Below are 21,803 nucleotides of genomic sequence, written 5' to 3'. Positions count from 1 at the left end.
AGTTATCAACATACAAGGTCGAAAAATCAAAGTCAATTGTTGTTGTCTTCAGTCCTGAGACTGGTTTGATGCAGCTCTCCATGCTACTCTATCCTGTGCAAGCTTATTCATCTCCCAGTAACTACTGCAACCAACATCCTTCTGAATCTGCTTAGTGTATTCATCTCTTGGTCTCCCTCTACGATTTTTACCCTCCACGCTGCCCTCTAAAGCTAAATTTGTGATCCCTTGATGCCTTAGAACATGTCCTACCAACCGGTCCCTTCTTCTTGTCAAGTTGTGCCACAAACTCCTCCCCAATTCTATTCAATACCTCCTCATTAGTTATGTGATCTACCCATCTAATCTTCAGCATTCTTCTGTAGCACCACATTTCAAAAGCTTCTATTCTCTTCTTGTCCAAACTATTTATTGTCCATGTTTCACTTCCATACGTGGCTACACTCCATACAAATACTTTCAGAAACGACTTCCTGACACTTAAATCTATACTCGATGTTAACAAATTTCTCTTCTTCAGAAACGCTTTCCTTGCCATTGCCATTCTACATTTTATATCCTCTCTACTTCGACCATCATCAGTTATTTTGCACCCCAAATAGCAAAACTCATTTCCTAATCTAATTCCCTCAGCTTCACCCGAATTAATTCGACTACATTCCATTATCCTTGTTTTGCTTTTGTTGATGTTCATCTTATATCCGCCTTTCAAGACACTGTCCATTGCGTTCAACTGCTCTTCCAAGTCCTATGCTGTCTCTGACAGAATTACAATGTCATCGGCGAACCTCAACATTTTTATTTCTTCTCCATGGATTTTAATACCTACTGCGAACTTTTCTTTTGTTTCCTTTACTGCTTGCTCAATATAGAGATTGAATAGCATTGGGTAGAGGCTACAACCCTGTCTCACTCCCTTCCCAACCATTGCTTACCTTTCGTGCCCCTCGACTCTTATAACTGCCATTTGGTTTCTGTACAAATTGTAAATAGCCTTTCGCTCCCTGTATTTTACCCCTGCCATCTTTAGAATTTGAAAGAGAGTATTCCAGTCAACATTGTCGAAAGCTTTCTCTAAGTCTACAAATGCTAGAAACGTAGGTTTGCCTTTCCTTAATCTAGCTTCTAAGATAAGTCGTAGGGTCCGTATTGCCTCACGTGTTCCAACATTTCTACGGAATCCAAACTGATCTTCCCCGAGGTCGGCTTCAACCAGTTTTTCCATTCGTCTGTATAGAATTCGCGTTAGTATTTTGCAGCAGTGACTTATTAAACTGATAGTTCGGTAATTTTCACATCTGTCAACACCTGCTTTCTTTGGGATTGGAATTATTATATTCTTCTTGAAGTCTGAGGGTATTTCACCTGTCTCATACATCTTGCTCACCAGATGGTAGAGTTTTGTCAGGACTGGCTCTCCCAAGGCCGTCAGTAGTTCCAATGGAATGTTGTCTATTCCCGGGGCCTTGTTTCGACTCAGGTCTTTCAGTGCTCTGTCAAACTCTTCACGCAGCATCGTGTCTCCCATTTCATCTTCATCTACATCCTCTTCAATTTCCATAATATTTTCCTCAAGTACATCACCCTTGTATAGACCCTCTGTATACTCCTTCCACCTTTCTGCTTTCCCTTCTTTGCTTACAACTGGGTTTACATCTGCCCTCTTGATATTCATACAAGTGGCTCTCTTTTCTCCAAAAGTCTCTTCAATTTTCCTGAAGGCAGTATCTATCTTACCCCTAGTGAAATAAGCCTCTACATCCTTACATTTGTCCTCTAGCCATCCCTGCTTAGCCATTTTGCACTTCCTGTCAATCTCATTTTTAAGACGTTTGTATTCCTTTTTGCCTGCTTCATTTACTTCGTTTTTATATTTTCTCCTTTCATCAATTAAATTCAATATTTCTTCTGTTACCCAAGGATTTCTACTAGTCCTTGTCTTTTTACCTACTTGATCCTCTGCCGCCTTCACTACTTCATCCCTCAGAGCTACCCATTCTTCTTTTACTGTATTTCTTTCCCCCATTCCTGTCAATTGTTCCCTTATCCTCTTCTTGAAACTCTGTACAACCTCTGATTTAGTCAGTTTATCCAGGTCCCATCTCCTTAAATTCCCACCTTTTTGCAGTTTCTTCAGTTTTAATCTACAGTTCATAACCAATAGATTGTGGTCAGAGTCCACATCTGCTCCTGGAAATGTCTTACAATTTAAAACCTAGTTCCTAAATCTCTGTCTTACCATTATATAATCTATCTGATACCTTCTAGTATCTCCAGGATTCTTCCATGTATACAACCTTCTTGTATGATTCTTGAACCAAGTTATGCTCTGTGCAAAGTTCTACCAGACGGTTTCCTCTTTCGTTTCTTACCCCCAATCCATATTCACCCACTATGTTTCCTTCTCTCCATTTTCCTACTGTCGAATTCCAGTCACCCATGACTATTAAATTTTCGTCTCCCTTCACTATCTGAATAATTTCTTTTATCTCATCACGCATTTCATCAATTTCTTCATCATCTGCAGACCCAGTTGGCATATACACTTGTACTACTGTAGTAGGCATGGGCTTCGTGTCTATCTTGGCCACAGTAATGCGCTCACTATGCTGTTTGTAGTATCTTACCCGCACTCCTATTTTTTTATTCATTATTAAACCTACTCCTGCATTACCCCTATTTGATTTTCTATTTATAACCCTGTATTCACCTGACCAAAAGTCTTGTTCCTCCTGCCACCGAACTTCACTAATTCCCACTATATCTAACTTCAACCTATCTATTTCCGTTTTTAAATTTTCTAACCTACCTGCCCGATTAAGGGATCTGACATTCCACGCTCCGATCCGTAGAACGCCAGTTTCCTTTCTCCTGATAACGACGTCCTCTTGAGTAGTCCCCGCATGGAGATCCGAATGGGGGACTATTTTACCTCCGGAATATTTTACCCAAGAGGACGCCATCATCATTTAACCATACAGTAAAGCTGCATGCCCTCGGGAAAAATTACGGCTGTAGTTTCCCCTTGCTTTCAGCCGTTCGCAGTACCAGAACAGCAAGGCCGTTTTGGTTAGTGTTACAGGGCCAGATCAGTCAATCATCCAGACTGTTGCCCCTGCAACTACTGAAAAGGCTGCTGCCCTTCTTCAGGAACCACACGTTTGTCTGACCTCTCAACAGATACCCCTCCGTTGTGGTTGCACCTACGGTACGGACATCTGTGTCGCTGAGGCACGCAAGCCTCCCCACCAACGGCAAGGTCCATGATTCATGGGGGTAGGAAATAAGTCAAAGAAATAATTAAATATCTACAGTCACTGTAAATAAACTGGCTAGGAAACATAGATTACTGCATAACATGTGTGAAACGAAGTGTACGGCTGTAGATAGAGAGATTCTGAATGAAACACGTTTAGCTGTCAACAGAACAATGCGTGATGTCTTCAGCGACCACCAAAGCAAAATATTGTCAAGTGATCTTTCACAGAACCCAAAGAAATTCTGCTCATATACAAAGGCTGTTAGTGGCACCAAAGTTAGTGTCCAGTCCCTAGCGAATGAGGTGGGAACTGAAATTAAGGGTAGCAAAGCAAAATCTGAAATGCTTAACCCCTTTTTCAAATGTTCCTTTACAAAGGAAAGCAAAGGGTAATTGCCCCAATTTAATCCTCATACCACTGAAAAGATGAACGAAATAAGTATTACTGTCAGTGTTGAAATCGTCGAAGTTGAACAAAGCTCCAGGGCCCGGTAGAATTCCTGTCAGGTTCTATACTGAATTTGCGGCTGAATTAGCCCCTATAATCTATTGTAGATCCCTTGATTTCCGAAAAGCATTTGACTCAGTGCGTCACCTACGCCCAGTGTCAAAAGTACGATCGTATGGGGTATCAAGTGAAATTTCTGACTGGACTGAGAACTTTTGGTAGCGAGGACACAGCATGTGGTCTTGGATGGAGAGTTTTCATCAGCTGTAGAAGTAACTTCGGGTGTGCCCCAGGTAATTGTGGTGGGATCCTTGTTGCTCATGTTGTATGTTAATTACCTTGCAGACAATATTAATAGTAGCTTCAGGCTTTCTGGAGATGATGGAGTTATCTAGAATGAAGTTCTATCTGAAAGAAGGTGCATATATATTTAGTCACATCTTGATAAAATTTCAGAGTGATGCTAAGATTGGTAACTTGCTTGAAATGTTCAGATATGTAAAACTGTACACTTCAAGAAACGAAAAAATGTAGTATCCTATCGGCGAACTCATACAAATACCTGGGTGTAACACTGTGTAGTTACATGAAATGATACGATCACATAGGCTTAGTTGTGGATAAAGCAGGTGGTAGACCTTACCTTGCCACCGGCCTTGCCGCAATGGTAACACCGGTTCCCGTCAGATCACCGAAGTTCTGTTGGGCTGGGCTAGCAGTTGCATGGGTGACCATTCGGTCTGCTGAGCGCTGTTGGCAAAAGGGATGCGCTCAGCCCTTGTGAGGCAAACTGAGGAGCTACTTGACTGAGAAGTAGCGGCTCTGGTCGAGTAAACTGACATATGACCGGGAGAGCAGTGTGCTGACCACATACCTCTCCATATCCGCATCCAGTGAAGCCTGTGGGCTGAGGATGATACGGCGGCCGGTCGGTACCGTTGGGCCTTTCAAGACCTGTTCGGACGGAGTTCAGTTTGTTTTAAGACTTTGCCTTATTAGTAGGATGATGGGGAAGTGCAATCAGTCTACAAAGGAAATTGCTTACGAATCACTGATGTGACCTTTTCTAGCATATTGCTCAAGTGACTAGGAACCATACCAGAGAGGACTAACAGCAGTATTGAACATATAGAGAGAAAGGCGACAGAAATGGCCACAGGTTTGTTTTATCAATGGAAGAGTGTCACAGAGATACTGAAGAAACCGAATTGGAATACTCTTGAACATAGACGAAAACTATTCTGAAAATGTCTGTTAACAAAATTTCAAGAACCAGCTTTAAATGATGATTCTAGGGATACAGTACAATATGTATTGCTCACATAGGGATTGTGGGGACCAGTTTAGAATAATTACAGCATGCACAGAGGCATTCAAAGAATCATTCTTCCCATGCTCCATACTAAATGGAAAGGGGAGAAACTCTAAGAACAGGTAGAGTGGTATGCACACTCTGCCATGCATCTCATGATAGTTTGCAGAGTATAGGCGTAGATGTAGAAAGTCTTCACATGTTCTGTCAATTTCAACAGGCAATCGTCTGTCAACCCTGACAATTTGGCATCTGTTGCACATTCCAATACATCATAATTAATTTTTAATATAGCATCATTGTTTTTTATTCAGCCAGACACGTATACAATTAGTGGTATAAAGTTATTTTACATTTTACAATCGACATACGGTACTGATTGAAATAAATTAATCCTTCTATGCAGGAATAAAGTTTGGTCCATAACCTCACCGGCACATCAAGTAAATGGACCTCATTTCACTCCAAAAGAATCGATAGTTAAAAATGTACGTAGAGATAACCAAAGCACCTGCTGATGGCAGCATGATGCTGAAATGCGCAGTGTTAATGAATATTAGTAAAAAGTGACTGAAGCAGAAAATTTTGTGTATAAATTTTGTAACACAGGCACTGATATCAACAAATTTCACACAACAAGGATCATTTTAAGTAGCGTCTCCATACCTCCAAATTGTACACTACTGGCCATTAAAATTGCTACACCAAGAAGAAATGCAGATGATAAACGGGTATTCATGGGACAAATATATTATACTAGAACTGACATGTGATTACATTTTCACGCGATTTGGGTGCATTGTTGTGGTCTTCAGTCCTGAGACTGGTTCGATGCAGCTCTCCATGCTACTGTATCCTGTGCAAGCTTCCTCATCTCCCAGTACCTACTGCAACCTACATCCTTCTGAATCTGCTTAGTGTATTCATCTCTTGGTCTCCTTCGACAATTTTTACCCTCCATGCTGCCCTCCAATGCTAAATTTGTGATTCCTTGACGCCTCAGAACATTTCCGACCAACCGATCCCTTCTTCTAGTCAAGTTGCGCCACAAACCCCTCCTCCCCGATTCTATTCAATACCTCCTCATTAGTTATGTGATCTACCCATCTAATCTTCAGCATTCTTCTGTAGCACCACATTTCGAAAGCTTCTACTCTCTTCTTGTCCAAACTATTTATCGTCCATGTTTCACTTCCATACATGGCTGCACTCCATACAAATACTTTCAGAAACGACTTCCTGACACTTAAATTTATACTCGATGTTAACAAATTTCTCTTCTTCAGAAACTCTTTCCTTGCCATTGCCTGTCTCCATTTTATATCCTCTCTACTTCGACCATCATCAGTTATTTTGCTCCCGGAATAGCAAAACTCATTTACTACTTTAAGTGTCTCATTTCCTAATCTAATTCCCTCAGCATCACCGGACTTAATTCGACTACATTCCAATATCCTCGTTTTGCTTTTGTTGATGTTCATCTTATATCCTCCTTTCAAGACGCTATCCATTCCGTTCAACTGCTCTTCCAAGTCCTTTGCTGTCTCTGACAGAATTACAATGTCATCGGCGAACCTCAACATTTTTATTTCTTCTCTATGGATTTTAATACCTACTGCGAACTTTTCTTTTGTTTCCTTTACTGTTTGCTCAATATACAGATTGAATAACATCGGGGAGAGGCTACATCCCTGTCTCACTTCCTTCCCAACCACTGCTTCCTTTTCATGTCCCTCGAATCTTATAACTGCCATCTGTTTTATGCCTTTCCCTCCCTGTATTTTACCCCTGCCACCTTCAGAATATGAAAGAGAGTATTCCAATCAACATTGTCAAAAGCTTTCTCTAGGTCTACAAATCTAGAAACTTAGGTTTACCTTTCCTTAATCTTTCTTCTAAGATAAGTCGTAGGGTCCGTATTGCCTCACGTGTTCCAACATTTCCACGGAATCGCAACAGATCTTCCCCGAGGTCGGATTCTATCAGTTTTTCCATTCGTCTGTAAGGAATTCGCAATAGTATTTTGCAGCTGTGACTTTGGGTGCATAGATCCTGAGACATCAGTAACCAGAACAACCACGTCTGGCCGTAATAACGGCCTTGATACGCCTGGGCATTGAGTCAAACAGAGCTTGGATAGCGTTTACAGGTACAGCTGCCCATGCAGCTTCAACACGGTACCACAGTTCATCAAGAGAAGTGACTGGCGTATTGTGACGAGCCAGTTGTTCGGACACCATTGACCAGACATTTTCAATTGGTGAAAGATCTGGAGAATGTGTTGGCCAGGACAGCAGTCGAACATTTTCTGTGTCCAGAAAGGCCCGTACAGGACCTGCAACATGCGGTCGTGCATTATCCTTCTGAAATGTAGGGTTTCGGAGGGATCGAATGAAGAGTAGAGCCACGGGTCGTAACACATCTGAAATGTAACGTCCACTGTTCAAAGTGCCATCAATGCGAACAAGAGGTGACCGAGACGTGTAACCAATGGCACCCCATACCATCACGCCGGGTGATACGCCGGTATGGCGATGACGAATACACGCTTCCAATGTGCGTTCCCCGCGATGTCGCCAATCACGGATGCGAGCATCATGATGCTGTAAACAGAACCTGGAATTATCTGAAAAAATGACGTTTTATCATTCGTGCACCCAGGTTCGTCGTTGAGTACACCATCGCAGGCGCTGCTGTCTGTTATGCAGCGCAAGGGTAACCGCAGCCACGGTCTCCGAGCTGATAATCCAGGCTGCTGCAAATGTCGTCGAGCTGTTCGTGGAGATGGTTGTTGTCTTGTAAACGCCCCAATCTGTTGACTCAGGGATTGAGACGTGGCTGCACGACCCATTACAGCCATTCGGATAAGATGCCTGTCATCTCGACTGCTAGTGATACGAGGCCGTTGGGATCCTGGACGGCGTTCCGTATTACCCTCCTGAACCCACCGATTCCATATTCTGCTAACAGTCATTGGATCTCGACCAACGCGAGCAGCAATGTCGCGATACGATAAACCGCAATCGCGATAGACTACAATCCGACCTTTATCAAAGTCGGAAACGTGATGGTACGCATTTGTCCTCCTTACACCAGGCACCACAACAACGTTTCACCAGGCAACGCCGGTCAACTGCTGTTTGTGTATGAGAAATCGGTTGGTAACTTTCCTCGTGTCAGCACGTTGTAGGTGTCGCCACCGACGCCAACCTTGTGTGAATGCTCTGAAAAGCTAATAATTTGCATATCACAGCATCTTCTTCCTGTCGGTTAAATTTCGCGTCTGTAGCACGCCATCTTCGTGGTGTAGCAATTTTAATGGCCAGTAGTGTAGTTGGTTTAAGAACCACCGATTACAGCATTCTCTCCTCAAAGCCCTTTATTAAGAAGTTGGTCCAACCACGGCGAGTGTGTTAGTCCGTACAAGAAGTTGTCTGTTGAAACTTCCTGGCAGATTAAAACTGTGTGCCGGACCGAGACTCGAAGTCGGGACCTTTGCCTTTCGCGAGCAAGTGCCGTGAGGACGGGGCGTGAGTCGTGCTTGGGTAGCTCAGTTGGTAGAGCACTTGCCCGCGAAAGGCAAAGGTCTCGAGTTCGAGTCTCGGTCCGGCACACAGTTTTAATCTGCCAGGAAGTTTCATATCAGCGCACACTCTGCTGCAGAGTGAAAATCTCATTCGGGAAGTTGTCTGTTAACAGAGAATAGGGTGTCGAAAGAACGGCAACGGAGACTCATTTGGGAAACTGTTGCAGAGCCGGCACGCGGCCACGGAGACTGCCTGCGACTCAACGGTGTGTACGGCGGCGCCTGCACGGCCGCCTACACGCTGTGCGTGTCCGGCATGGCGACGCCCGCTACGTGCGCACACGGCTACCTGTTCGACAACGCCGCCAAGTCTTGCCGGCGGCCGCGCAACGCGCAGGAGCAGCACTGTGCACAGGGCCCGCAGCAGGTGGACACGCGGCCAGGTGGCCAGCAGCAGGTGGCGCCAGACACGACGCCGACGCCCGTTGCTACGACTACCACACCTCCACCAGCCGTCTCCAGCGAGCGACCTGTGGACACCACCACCCTCTCCACCCAGCCTGCAAGCAATGCCACTACCCAGGAGACCGCGACACAGCCGCCACCTCCTAGCGACCAGAACCCCTCTGCCGGATACACACAGCAGCCGTACTATCCAGACTATTACTACTACCTGCCCTACTACTACACCAGCAACCAGCCCGCTTTCTACAGCACCAGCACTGGCCAGGCTGGCCAACAGCAGCCGTATAACAACCAGTACCAAACCCCCACGACCACTCAGGAGCCCTACTACCTGTACTATACACAGCCCTACTACACGGACACGGCGACTCAGTACTACTGGTCTACACTGCAGAATGGGGACTGGTATTCCTCGCCATTGTCAACATCGGGCCAGTACAGCTCTCTGAGCCCGTCTACTGGCTGCGCTACGACGCCGTCCCCTATCGGGACTCGGAGCCCGGCCATTCTAGTTTCGGGCTTCCTCGATCCGGTCCAGTCCTCTGTGTCAGTGCCGCCACCAGTGAAGTCCAATGCTGTGAGCCAGCTTACGACGTGCACGCCGGATGCACAGGGCTCATCCATTCCAGGTATGAGGTCACTCAACTTTATCACACCTTTCATAAGATCAAAATATGCAATCAACGATGTTCTGTCAATTCTGAGGACATCTATACATGGGCTCCGAGAAATGTTGTGACAAACTTATAGGGAAGATGGGGAACTTCATAAGGATTAAGAATTGCAAAGGAACGCATGGCTACAAATGTCAGGGGTAAGTATTAGTAGAGGCCGGAGATTGGAGAAGAAACAACAAATTATTCATTTGAAACATCTGTTGGACATAATGAGCACACATAGTGTGTGACATAAATACCGTTATTACGTTAGAACAGATGATCAAAGTTTGTACTATTAGATGTCACACATGCCTGACACCCATAGACGAATTTCAATGCACCGGGAATTTCTTTGACTGTAGCCGCTGTGCAGACGATTCTTGCAATGAGATTCATTTGACACTCCACAGGATCGCGATACATGAGAGATTTCATGGCTCCCCACAGAAAGAAATCAAGGCTCGATGAATCTGGCGAGTGTGGGGGGCCAGGAAACCAGTCCACCACACTCGGTCCATCAGTGTCAGCACGACCTGCGCAAATGCCTATGAATATCCAGTGGAAAATGAGCAGGCGCCTCCTCATGTTGGAACCACATGCTGTGCCTCACATTTGCTGGAACATCTACAAGCAATCCAGGAAAAGCCTGTTCCAGAAAGGTCTGATAATATGTAGCAGTCAAGTAGGATGGTAAAAGGTATTGTCTGACTAAACAGTCGTTGACCAAATCCACCCAAACATTTACTGCAATGTTGTACCATGTAGTGCTGCACACCATGTGAGTATTCTGGCGCTGAGATGTTCCTTTTAGTGATTGAATATGCCATTCCTAATGGATTTGGCCTCATCAGTGAACAACACACAAGCTGGAAATGCACATATTGGCCACTTTGTTGCAGAAACAACCGTGCAAGACACACACATGCAAGGTCTTAATGGTACAATAAGTGTACCCTTTGGGTATGAAAGGCATGTAAAGATTCGGCATTCAAAATACGCCGGACACTGTCACGAGACATTCTTAAGTTCAAGGTGACAGTATGTATGCTGGTGCTTGGATTAATCTCTCCAACATCCGGCACACTTTCTTCCCTAACGACCTAACACACTGACCTCAGTAGCCAGTAAGTATGCAGGGCAGGTGCATGCACAAAACATGTCACCGATGACTTCGTCGATAAGTCATGGATTTTCCACACCCACACCCCCACACCACCTGAGAAAGGCCAATGGTCCTATGATTAAAATGGTGGGAATCATATTCTGGCGGGAGATTCAAGACAGTCCAATTGTGGTAGTAGGTTTCCTATGAAAGAAGGGTTGCTGTTGTCTTAAGTGTAAATTGGTGGGAAATTCATAATGGTGTATTGTCATGATGGCTGACTTGGAGTACTAGAACCAGCCTCATTATGACGTCATAATTCAAGATGTATGACCTGGAATACAATTTGGCGATTGGGGCATACTGGCAGTGGCTCCATTACATCACAGTCATCCCTCACCTTTCGATCTATTTATAACGGTTTGGAATTCTTGTCCAAACTTGAGGTACTGGCTCAGTCCTACTATTCACTCAGAGGTGTATAGTCACTGCAAACTCTTAGTTTGGATACGTCTTTATTTTTTTTTTAAAAAGTACTTGCGAGGAAACTTGCACCGCCCTGCTGTTGGCATTGCCCTGCCATACGCGTTGCTCTGTAATGTGTGGACAGCATTGCAGTTGCCCCGCCCAAGGTCACCCCCAACACCAGACAACAGCCTGACCTACTCCCCTAGCTTAAAGTACAAACTTTACACTGTGTAGTAGGAATACTCACATCTTTATTTAAACAAATACCTTGCCAGGGACAGCTCCCTATTCCACAGTCACAACGTTTACAATTACCAGACTGGCTGAGAAGTCTGCCACCAACCTGTCCTTGGTTCCAGTGCTAAGAGCCAAGTTAGGATGGGAACAATTGTGTCTTTATTTAAACAACCACCACACCGGGGAGTGCCTCTTCCAGTGAGTTCACCACCTACTGACTGTTTGCAAACTCTCACAGGACTGCTATAGACGCGAACCACTGTAGATAGCAAGCAGGAGCAGGACATTGCTGACACAACCACCTCGCCAGTGTTGTAGCACGTTCCTTGTCACCAAAAGATGGAGTCTGCTACCACAAATCTTGGAAGTTACACTGTAAGTGTTGTATCCACATCTGGTTGCTAGATACTGTTTGGTCCTAAGTACCTGCCTGCTTTTACCGAAAGTAGGTATATATCTTAAATGGTAAGCATCATGTCATACTATTAGGAATGCAGGCAGAAGTTTGTGCCTCCTATTTCTTCAGTGCTGCTCCAAGAAGGTTGGGCAGTGCTGTCAGCCACTGTGTCATATTAGGACGTATAGCCTCACTCACCCTGTTGATGCATCACTATGCACCAGTGACAGCTCCATGTAGAGCAAGGCTTCACAACATACGTGCTCGCGGAGCAAGCTGTGAGCAGCAAGGCGCGAGAACGGAGCAGCGCGAGCACGTATGTTGTGAAGCCTTGCTCTACATGGAGCTGTCACTGGTGCATAGTGATGCATCAACAGGGTGAGTGAGGCTATACGTCCTAATATGACACAGTGGCTGACAGCACTGCCCAACCTTCTTGAAGCAGCACTGAAGAAATAGGAGGCACAAACTTCTGCCTGCATTCCTAATAGTATGACATGATGCTTACCATTTAAGATATATACCTACTTTCGGTAAAAGCAGGCAGGTACTTAGGACCAAACAGTATCTAGCAACCAGATGTGGATACAACACTTACAGTGTAACTTCCAAGATTTGTGGTAGCAGACTCCATCTTTTGGTGACAAGGAACGTGCTACAACACTGGCGAGGTGGTTGTGTCAGCAATGTCCTGCTCCTGCTTGCTATCTACAGTGGTTCGCACCAGTGACAGCTCCATGTAGAGCAAGGCTTCACAACATACGTGCTCGCGGAGCAAGCTGTGAGCAGCAAGGCGCGAGAACGGAGCAGCGCGAGCACGCTACCCCCACTACCGGACCAGAGCGGAGAGTGGGGAGAGTCACGTGGGGCACACAACAGCTGCCGCCAGTCAATGTAAATCCGCGGCCACCTGCAGGGATATCACTCACGAATTATTACTGCGACAAATGAAACAAATAAAGGAGAATGTACACGTGCCACATAATTTTATTAGCTTTGTGTATGCCTCTACATTCGTATTAATTTGTGAACTGTTACACAATAAAAGGTGTCACTGAAGTGTGGGATTCTCGGTTATCTTGTACTTTTTGCCCTTTACAATTGCGTCTATGTTCGGAGTAATTGTTCTTGTGCACTGTAAGCGCAGCGTGCAGTTTAAATTTCGATCAGACAATGCGTTTCTCAGGCGCGTCTTGTTACATTTCATTGCAATGAACAGTTGTTCACAAACATACGTGGAACCGCACATTGATATTATTGTAGCCGCCAGTTTGTGCAAACGAGGAAATCTGTCCTGAGGGAAGTGTCTGCAGAATTCCAAAATGTTTTTCTTGTTCTGAAATTTGTCTCTGTATTCTCTGTCACACTGCAGGTCAATAAGTTCTAGTTGCTGCTCAGGACGAATCTCTTCAATATTCGCTGAATATGGAGAGGAGAACAGATCAAAATCACTGTCTAGTGCTGTCAGATCTTGAAAGCGTTGATCAAATTCTTCCTTAAGGGGAACAAAAATATGTGAATAACGTTCACAGTCTTTGTGAACATCTTGCATGGATGATAATTTAGGAAAATGAGCTAGATTTCCTGTTTCCAGCTGACTCACCCAAAGTGTCAATTTCATTTTAAAAGCTCGTATTCGATCCATGAAATGAGTAATTAGCAGATTTTTACCTTGCAGTGAAATGTTCAAAGCATTCAGATGGCTAGTTAAATCTGCTAAGAACACAAGATCACATTTCCATGAAGGCTCTTTCAATTCAGGAACACACATGTTATTTATTTCCATGAACATATTTATCTCATCTAATAGGGAAAAAAATCGATTTAATAATTCGCCACGACAAAGCCAGCGGACCTCGCTGTAATAAGGCAGGCTACCATACTGGCTTTCTACATCCTCAAGAAAGCTTTTAAATTGCCTGTGTTGTGGCCCATGCTTCCTTATATAATTGGTTGTACGAACAACAACACTCATCACATTTTTTAGAGTGATACTCTTTGCACATAAGTTTTCCTGGTGGATCACACAGTGAACGCCCCTTATTTCATTCGGCACGGTCAGTTTTTTCATTTTCTCCTTCAACAGCCCAATGAAACCTGATTTTTTCCCTGTCATCGCTGGCGCACCGTATGTAGACACTGAAACTAAAGAATTCTACGACAATCCTATATTTTCAACACTACTTAAAATATCACCTCCGGTTGTAGTGTTCTTCATGGCTACTATATCGAGGAGCTCCTCCCTCACCTGAAGATCTCTATTAACACCTCTAATAAATATGGCAAGCTGCGCTGTTCCAGTGATATCAACACTTTCGTCCAGAGTTAGAGAATACGCCATAAAATCTTTACAGATATTTGCAAGCCGGCTCTGGACATCGTCTGCCATGTCCTGTATGTGACGCATAATGGTCATGTTAGATAATGGCACAATCCGAAACTGTTCAACTTGAGATGGACACAAATGTTCCGCTGCAACTACCAAACATTCTTTTATTAAATCGCCATCAGTGAAGGGGCTCAGGGATTTTGCTAAAAGCAAAGTAATTTTGTAACTCACTCTGAGAGCTGCCTCAGTTGATTTTTCTTCGTCGTCCAGATCTTCTTCGGATAGCTTCCTTTTAAGTTTAATAACTTCCAGTGCACGATCTGGTCCATCACATTTTCCACTTCCGTAGTCTTTCGCGTGGTACGACATATAATGTCGCTGCAAATTAAATTTCCTAAAAGAATTCAGCGTTTTGTGACGTACTAAACATTTTGCAACACCATCTTTTACTGTAAACAGATACAATTCCTCCCAACGGGGGCTGAACTGCGAAAACATGGTTGGGGTTACACAACGGCGACTTGACATGATTCTTAACCTGCGAAGTGACTGTTAGAGCTGATCGCAGTACTTTAAACGTTACACAGTCGGCGCGAATTCAATAGGCACGCTGCGGCCCTATTCAAACGTGCGCGCGCATTTCCCCTCCCTCCCCTCCCTCCCTACTCCGCGACCTTGCACCTGCTCGCGAGCACGTGCCTGAGCAGACGCGAGTACTCGCGCTCAAAACCGGCCAGTTGTTAAGCCCTGATGTAGAGAGACAACTAAGCAGAATGGAATACGAGCAGCACTGCAACCACATTCCACATGAACTGAGTTAGGCTCTGAAGCGAAAAAAGAGATTGCCATACTGTGGTTGTAAAAATCACAACAAAATTGTGAGTAAAATTCGCGATAGTAACATAACCAACATCAGAGAGCCATATACACCTCCATGCCAGCCCCTAATCTGAAGTCCATACCATACACTCAAACACTTGGAGGTTAAGAGCCTTCCAGACATGCCCCAGCTTATCCCCTTGTCCCATGGTAACTCGGGCTGTAGTCTCAACCACAGCATACCAGGCCACAGGTCTTTGGGACTTATCATCCACCTGTACTGTCCATGAGTGTAGGCCATGTAACAGCCTCGTCATGCTAGCAGAACAAGAGAGAGAAAGCTTCATGCATCTGTCAATACAACTCGGACATTGATTCACGTGACTTGGTGCACTTCTGCTTCCTTCTCCTTGCTTGCCCACACTGGCTGGCGTCAGCGCAGGCATGACTGCTACGATTTTCACTGTAGGTATGCTTTGCTGTTATTGAATTAACGTGTACCTGAAGGGTAGGACAAAGAATTGTGGTACAGATGTGTTCTGTGCTCTGTTAGGAATCACACTGCATGTACGGGAGAAGAAATTCTCCAACATTGTGCAAACAGTGACTAAATTCAGAGGAGTGTGGATGTTTATTCCGTGAAAAACTTTACAGAACCTACTAAGAAAAAGGTGACAAGTTCAACACAACATAAACCTCCTTCTCTTATCCAGCACATATCAAAGTCAAATCGATGAAACTTTTACCAAAAGAAGTGAACTTCGTGTCATGCGGCTACACTTTCTCCTGGGTTATACATAAATGTTATGATCCTAACACGATATCCATTTGGTGTACATTACAGCCTCAGTTCTGTGCTACACAAGAAGACAATATTACTGACGGCACTGATACGTTTCCAATTTGTCACACGAAACTAGAATCAATCCATGTTTTATGGTGTATACTTGACATCAGATCTCTCCATAGTATTTCTAAATGACATCAGGTGCCACACATACAGTAAGTCTCTGACTTTTCGCGTTAGTTTTATAGTAAAATCAACGAATAACGTACTGACTCGATGAAGTTTCCACATAATGAAGGTGTAGTTTTATGCACTTCTGCTCGTGTTGTTACATCTCAGAATTGTATTTAACATTCTGAAATCAGCGAATATAGATACTACAGAATAATTAATTTTCCATGTAAATCGGAGAATTTCTGCGTCAGATCTGTCTCACCCCTAAGGTTCGACACACACATCGAAGAATCAAGTGTGATTACCCACCCTGCAAATGACACATGATAGCAACTATGTAATAGAATTTCACATCTAAGAGTCCCATCTCAAAGAGTCTCATCTCGCTATTCTCGGTCTTGCGGAATAATAGACTGAACCGAGTTCCACACAATCAATGTTTATAGAGTGTATGTTATTCTGTCTCTAGAAAGGATATAAGATGTGTTCCAGAACTGGACAGCCAACTAGCACAAACAATATAGACCTTTAGTTATATGCATCAACTCGATGGCAATTCTTAAAAAATGGGCATATTTACTTACTGGTGTGTTCGGCCACTGCTGTCTGATTTGTAAAAATTGTGAAACAGACTCTATGACATCAGAACTAAGATGACGACACAAGATGGCTGACCTGGAATATGGAGTCTGCGATGTTGGAATCCAAGACTTAGAATACTGGGACAGGCTCATTACGTCAGGATACAAGATGGCGACGAACATGGCAGCCGGGACATAGTGGTGCAGCTATGATGGCAGAATACAAGACTTGGAATATTGGCACCGCCTTTATGACGTCGCAATGCAGCTCAGACCCGTCAGGCTAAGTTTCCATCTCCACTTTGTATCTTAAACAAACATTGGGGAATTAAAGGCGCCTCCCCTCGTGTCAGCTCGCTTCTCCCAGGCCAAGTTCGCTTGCGCTATGCTCCAACAATCTTCCACACCCCCCTCTGACATTACAGTTTAAACAATTTACCTCTCCACACACCTACCATAAGTTCAAATCGTGAGAAAATCAACTTACTCTAAGTTTAAAATGATGAGAAGTCTGCTGGCTGTCAAACTAAAGAACACCAATCGTGACATTAAAATTGAGTAGCACACTGATGCAACCTCTATGAGCCGTGCACACCAACCGCTGCAAAGCCCAACATGTGTGATAGCTTGGAATGATGGATGCTGTCACTATGCCCCCTCCACTGGTGAGCGAGACGCAGGCAGATGTCAGACATTTCTGCACCATCCAACGAATGAAGACCATACCATAATCACATTCCAAAGCTGTGGCTATCGTTGAGCAAATGCCGTAGGTGAACTCCTAGACAGAAGTAGTCGTGTACAGAACAGCAACATTTGACATCCGAACTTACAGGATGCTGCAGTAATGTTGTAGCAATCCATATGGCAGACTTAGTCACATAGATTCAACACAATTGAACGCTTGAAGTTACTTCACAGAGGCACATATTCGGTCTCCCATCACTCCATATGGGGGTGGAACAGCAAAAGGGGCAAAAGCACTGCTCTCTCTCTCTCTCTCTCTCTCTCTCTCTCTGTCTCTCTCAATGTGCGTGTCTAGAAAATCAAGAAATGCACATTCGTCCTCCTAATGATGGACTGTTCCCTTCTTATAAACAACATTTCAGTACAAAAAACAGTTACCAGCGCCAGATGCTAGACCATAGCGCTCCCTGCACGAATCAGGAACGCTAATTTTATGTTGCAACACTTACTTGGCAACATAATCGAAAAGCAGTGAAGATTTGTCCTTCATAGATTGAGTCTCTCCATAGCTTTTCATATTGCAGATTACAAATGACAGGGGTTCAGCACAACTGAACACTGAAAGTAACTTGAGAGAGACCCATATTCAGTCTCCCACTGTTCCACATGCATGTGGAATAGCAAAAGGGATTAACTAGCTCATAAGATACGCTCCACAATGTGTTATATGCTGGTTCGCCAAGTATACATAGTCCCTTTCTAAGGTCTGAGGCTTAGCAGGAGCAGCATCAAAGTCTTATACACCAAACCCTCACATCACACCTCTCATGCCTGATGATTTGAGAAGGTGCTTGCACAGGAAAATGTGTGGATCGCTTTCGTTCAGTTACTATAGTACTGTACTAGCATACGTAGTAACAGTAGTAGTCATAGTAATAGATTCATTTGATTCAACTAGTAAGCGAATTCAGATTGCATCAGGTTCCCAATTAACTGTAGCGTTATCTGCCAGTTGTAATACAACTACCCACATCTTATTTTGATGGGTGGCCATATAACTTTTTTAACTGACACTGATTTCCGTTATAGACGTGATTTGGTGTAACGGGAATTTGAAATGTTAAGCTCCAACCACCATTCCTAAAATCTGAATTTGATCTAATGTCAGGGCTGGCACTGCATTTTTAAGTGACTCCTCACATAAATTATAAGTGTCTTACATTGTACATAGGACATCTAAGGTTTCCAGTGTATTTCCATCCACTACTCACCTATAACGTCCAGGCTTACTACGCATCCAGAATGAAGACTCTGCTACGAATTTCTAATATATTATTCACATCTGGCATCCCAGCACATGAAACCACTCAGCAGGGAGACAGTATTTCCATGAGGTCTTACTGCAGGTACTGACCTGCGTGGTTTTAAGTTTAAAATCCATGACGTCTTCGATGACTTCAGAATCCAAAATGGCTGACTTAGGGATATGAACTGAGTCCAAAGTTCGTGTTCATGTCCCTGACGTAATATGAAACGATCGTCCATGTGGACTCGAAGAAATTCCTTAACGCTTTGCAAGTATACTGGCTGTGGTGTAACAACGGTATAGTTCACACACCTCCTTTCGTTTCATCGTCTGGCAGATTCTAACTTCAATAGGGGATGCAAATTGATTTTCCAATTTTGTGTTGAAAATCAGGAAATTGAACGAGAAAAAATTGTCCAGCATTTTGTTTAGGTAAGATACAGTGACAGTCAATATAATCGCTTTTCTATTATCGTTTGTAGCTTAGCAGAAGAAACGTGAAAGTCTCATACAAATGGGTTGTAAATAGCTCTAGATGTGAAAGGGCAGTCTTTTTTATGGGTGAATCTCTTACCTTGCTGCAAACGAGGCCATAGGCTTGCAATGACAGAAGATAAACAGATAGGAGATATATATCCAGTGAGTTGCACATGTCTCTTGGAAACGCCAGAGCGAGTAGCGATGCGTGGTGTCACAAGGCAAAATCATCCCATACTAGTGAAAGTAACTGATGAAGACATCTGTCTCCAGACGACGTATCCACTTTATAGACATGAGAACGGTTCTCATACACATCAGTGGAACTAAATCTTATCTGCAACACCCAGTTCCTTTCATGCAAAACACAGAAGGAGTTTGAGGCATTCTGAACCATCATCTTCGAAACACTCTGAGTCTTTACTCAAGGGCCTTTTAATTAATAGAACACAGTGTGTTATAACGACTGACCATAGTCAAGTTCTTCTCTGGATTGTCATTTCAGATCAGCAGTTAGGCACACACTTGATCCTGCAGTTCGTCAGTCTTGAATGAGGGCAAAATAGAAGTCAAACGCCACAAATCAGAGGAATCGTATCTAGTGTTATGGCAACATGCATAGTTCTTGGGACTCATAATATGAGAAGAATTACTACAAAGTCTGAAATCAACACAACAGATGATATTTCACCAGAACGCAGTTGTTTCAGGTCAACACACACGTTTTTCATTCACCTGACATGTAACAAAGCAATCCACATAGCAGGCTCATGGTATTTCTATGGCTTTACCCTACAAGTACTAACCTGGAACAGGCCTCTTTCATCGGAGCGTCTTAGATAGTTCCCACTGTACTGACAGCACAAGTCAGTCGCCGCTAAGTGCTCATTATCTAGTCCGTTAAATCAGTAGTACAGTAACGACAGAGGGTGTGTGGAGAGCTGTTGGAGCATAGCACAAGTGAACTTGGGGTAGGGGACGCGAGCTAGCATAGGGCGGATGGGACTTTCCATCCCCAGTGATTGTTTAAGATATGAAGTGGAGAGAGGCGAACTTAAAGTTAGAAGAAGCAGTATGCAGTGACCTCTGAGGTACCTGTGTGCATGAACCCTACAGCTTTATAAATACCCCAAGAGGTGTGAGATGGATTGTGACATCACAGAGCCGGAGCCAGTACTCAAAGTCTGGGATTTTGTCGTCATAGAGCTGCGCCAGTATGCCCAAGTCGCCGTCTTGTATTCTGACGTCATAGAGCCTGCCCCAGTACACGTTATGTGTGAGTTTTTTTTATTTTCTTACATACCGTTACTCACATATTATACACTGATAACCAGAACATTATGACCACCTACCTACCTAATAGCCAGTACGCCTACCTTTGGCACAGATACCAGAGGCTACGCGCTGTGGTATTCTGGAGGAAGTTGGCACCACATCTGCACTCACAGGTCACCTGATTCCCGTAAATGAACCCTAACGCCACGTTCAATCACATCACAGCTGTGTTCGACCAGGTACAGATCTGGTGAGTTGGGGGACCAGCACATCAACTGAAACTCGCCATGTGTTCCGCCAACCACTCCATCACACTCCTGGCCTAGTGACATGGCGCATTATCTTGTTGGAAAATATCTCTGCCATCGCAAACTGAGGGTCACGAAGGGTTGTACAAGGTTTCCAAAAAGTGTACAGTACTCCTTGGCCGTCATGGTGCCTTGCATGAGGTCCACTGGACTCATGGATGTTTATGTGAATGGAACCGCCAGCAGTTTGTCTCCGTCCCATAGCACAGGTGTCAAGGAGCCCTGGAAGGCAACTGAATCGCGCGCTCCCATTGGCGTGATGAAGAAGGTATCGGGATTTGTCAGACCATGTAACGCTCTACCACTGCACCAATGCCCAATGCCGATGGTCACATGCCTATTTCAAACATAGTTGCCGATGTCGTGGTGTTAACACTGGCACATGCATGGGTCGTCAGCTACATAGGCCCATCGTTAGGAGTGTTCGCTGCACTGTGTGTTCAGACACACTTGTACTCTACCTAGCATTAAACTTTGATGTTAGTTCCGCCACTTCTTTAGAGACGAATGGAAAAACTAGTAGAAGCCGACCTTGGGGAAGATCAGTTTGGATTCTGTAGAAATATTGGAACATGTGAGGCAATACTGACCCTACAGCTTATCTTAGAAGCTAGATTAAGGAAAGGCAAACCTACGTTTCTAGCATTTGTAGACTTAGAGAAAGCTTTTGACAATGTTGACTGGAATACTCTCTTTCAAATTCTGAAGGTGGCAGGGGTAAAATACAGGGAGCGAAAGGCTATTTATAATTTGTATAGAAACCAAATGGCAGTTATAAGAGTTGAGGGGCATGAAAGGGAAGCAGTGGTTGGGAAGGGAGTGGGACAGGGTTGTAGCCTCTCCCCGATGATATTCAGTCTGTATATTGAACAAGCAGTGAAGGAAACAAAAGAAAAATTCGGAGTAGGTATTAAAATCCATGGAGAAGAAATAAGAACTTTGAGGTTCGCCGATGACATTGCAATTCTGTCAGAGACAGCAAAGGACTTGGAAGAGCAGTTGAACGGAATGGATGGTGTCTTGAAGGGAGGATATAAGATGAACATCAACAAAAGCAAAACGAGGATAATGGAATGTAGTCGAATTAAGTCGTGTGATGCTGAGGGAATTAGATTAGGAAATGAGACACTTAAAGTAGGAGATGAGTTTTGCTATTTGGTGAGCAAAATAACTGATGATGGTTGAAG

The 21,803-nt window shown here is 44.0% G+C and overlaps 1 protein-coding gene across 1 annotated transcript in view; it reads left to right on the top strand.

Moving 5' to 3' along the window:
* The window catches only part of LOC124776090, a 69,090-nt gene that overhangs the window by 8,422 nt on the left and 38,865 nt on the right, over window positions 1-21,803 (top strand). The window contains exon 2 of the mRNA XM_047250932.1: window positions 8,719-9,639. Coding sequence (XP_047106888.1) covers window positions 8,719-9,639 — 921 coding nt within the window. The remainder of the gene's footprint in view (window positions 1-8,718; window positions 9,640-21,803) is intronic.

This window comes from Schistocerca piceifrons, chromosome 2, assembly GCF_021461385.2.
Source record: "Schistocerca piceifrons isolate TAMUIC-IGC-003096 chromosome 2, iqSchPice1.1, whole genome shotgun sequence".
Classification (NCBI taxonomy): Eukaryota; Metazoa; Arthropoda; class Insecta; order Orthoptera; family Acrididae; genus Schistocerca; species Schistocerca piceifrons.
This window is presented reverse-complemented; position numbering and strand designations above follow the sequence as displayed.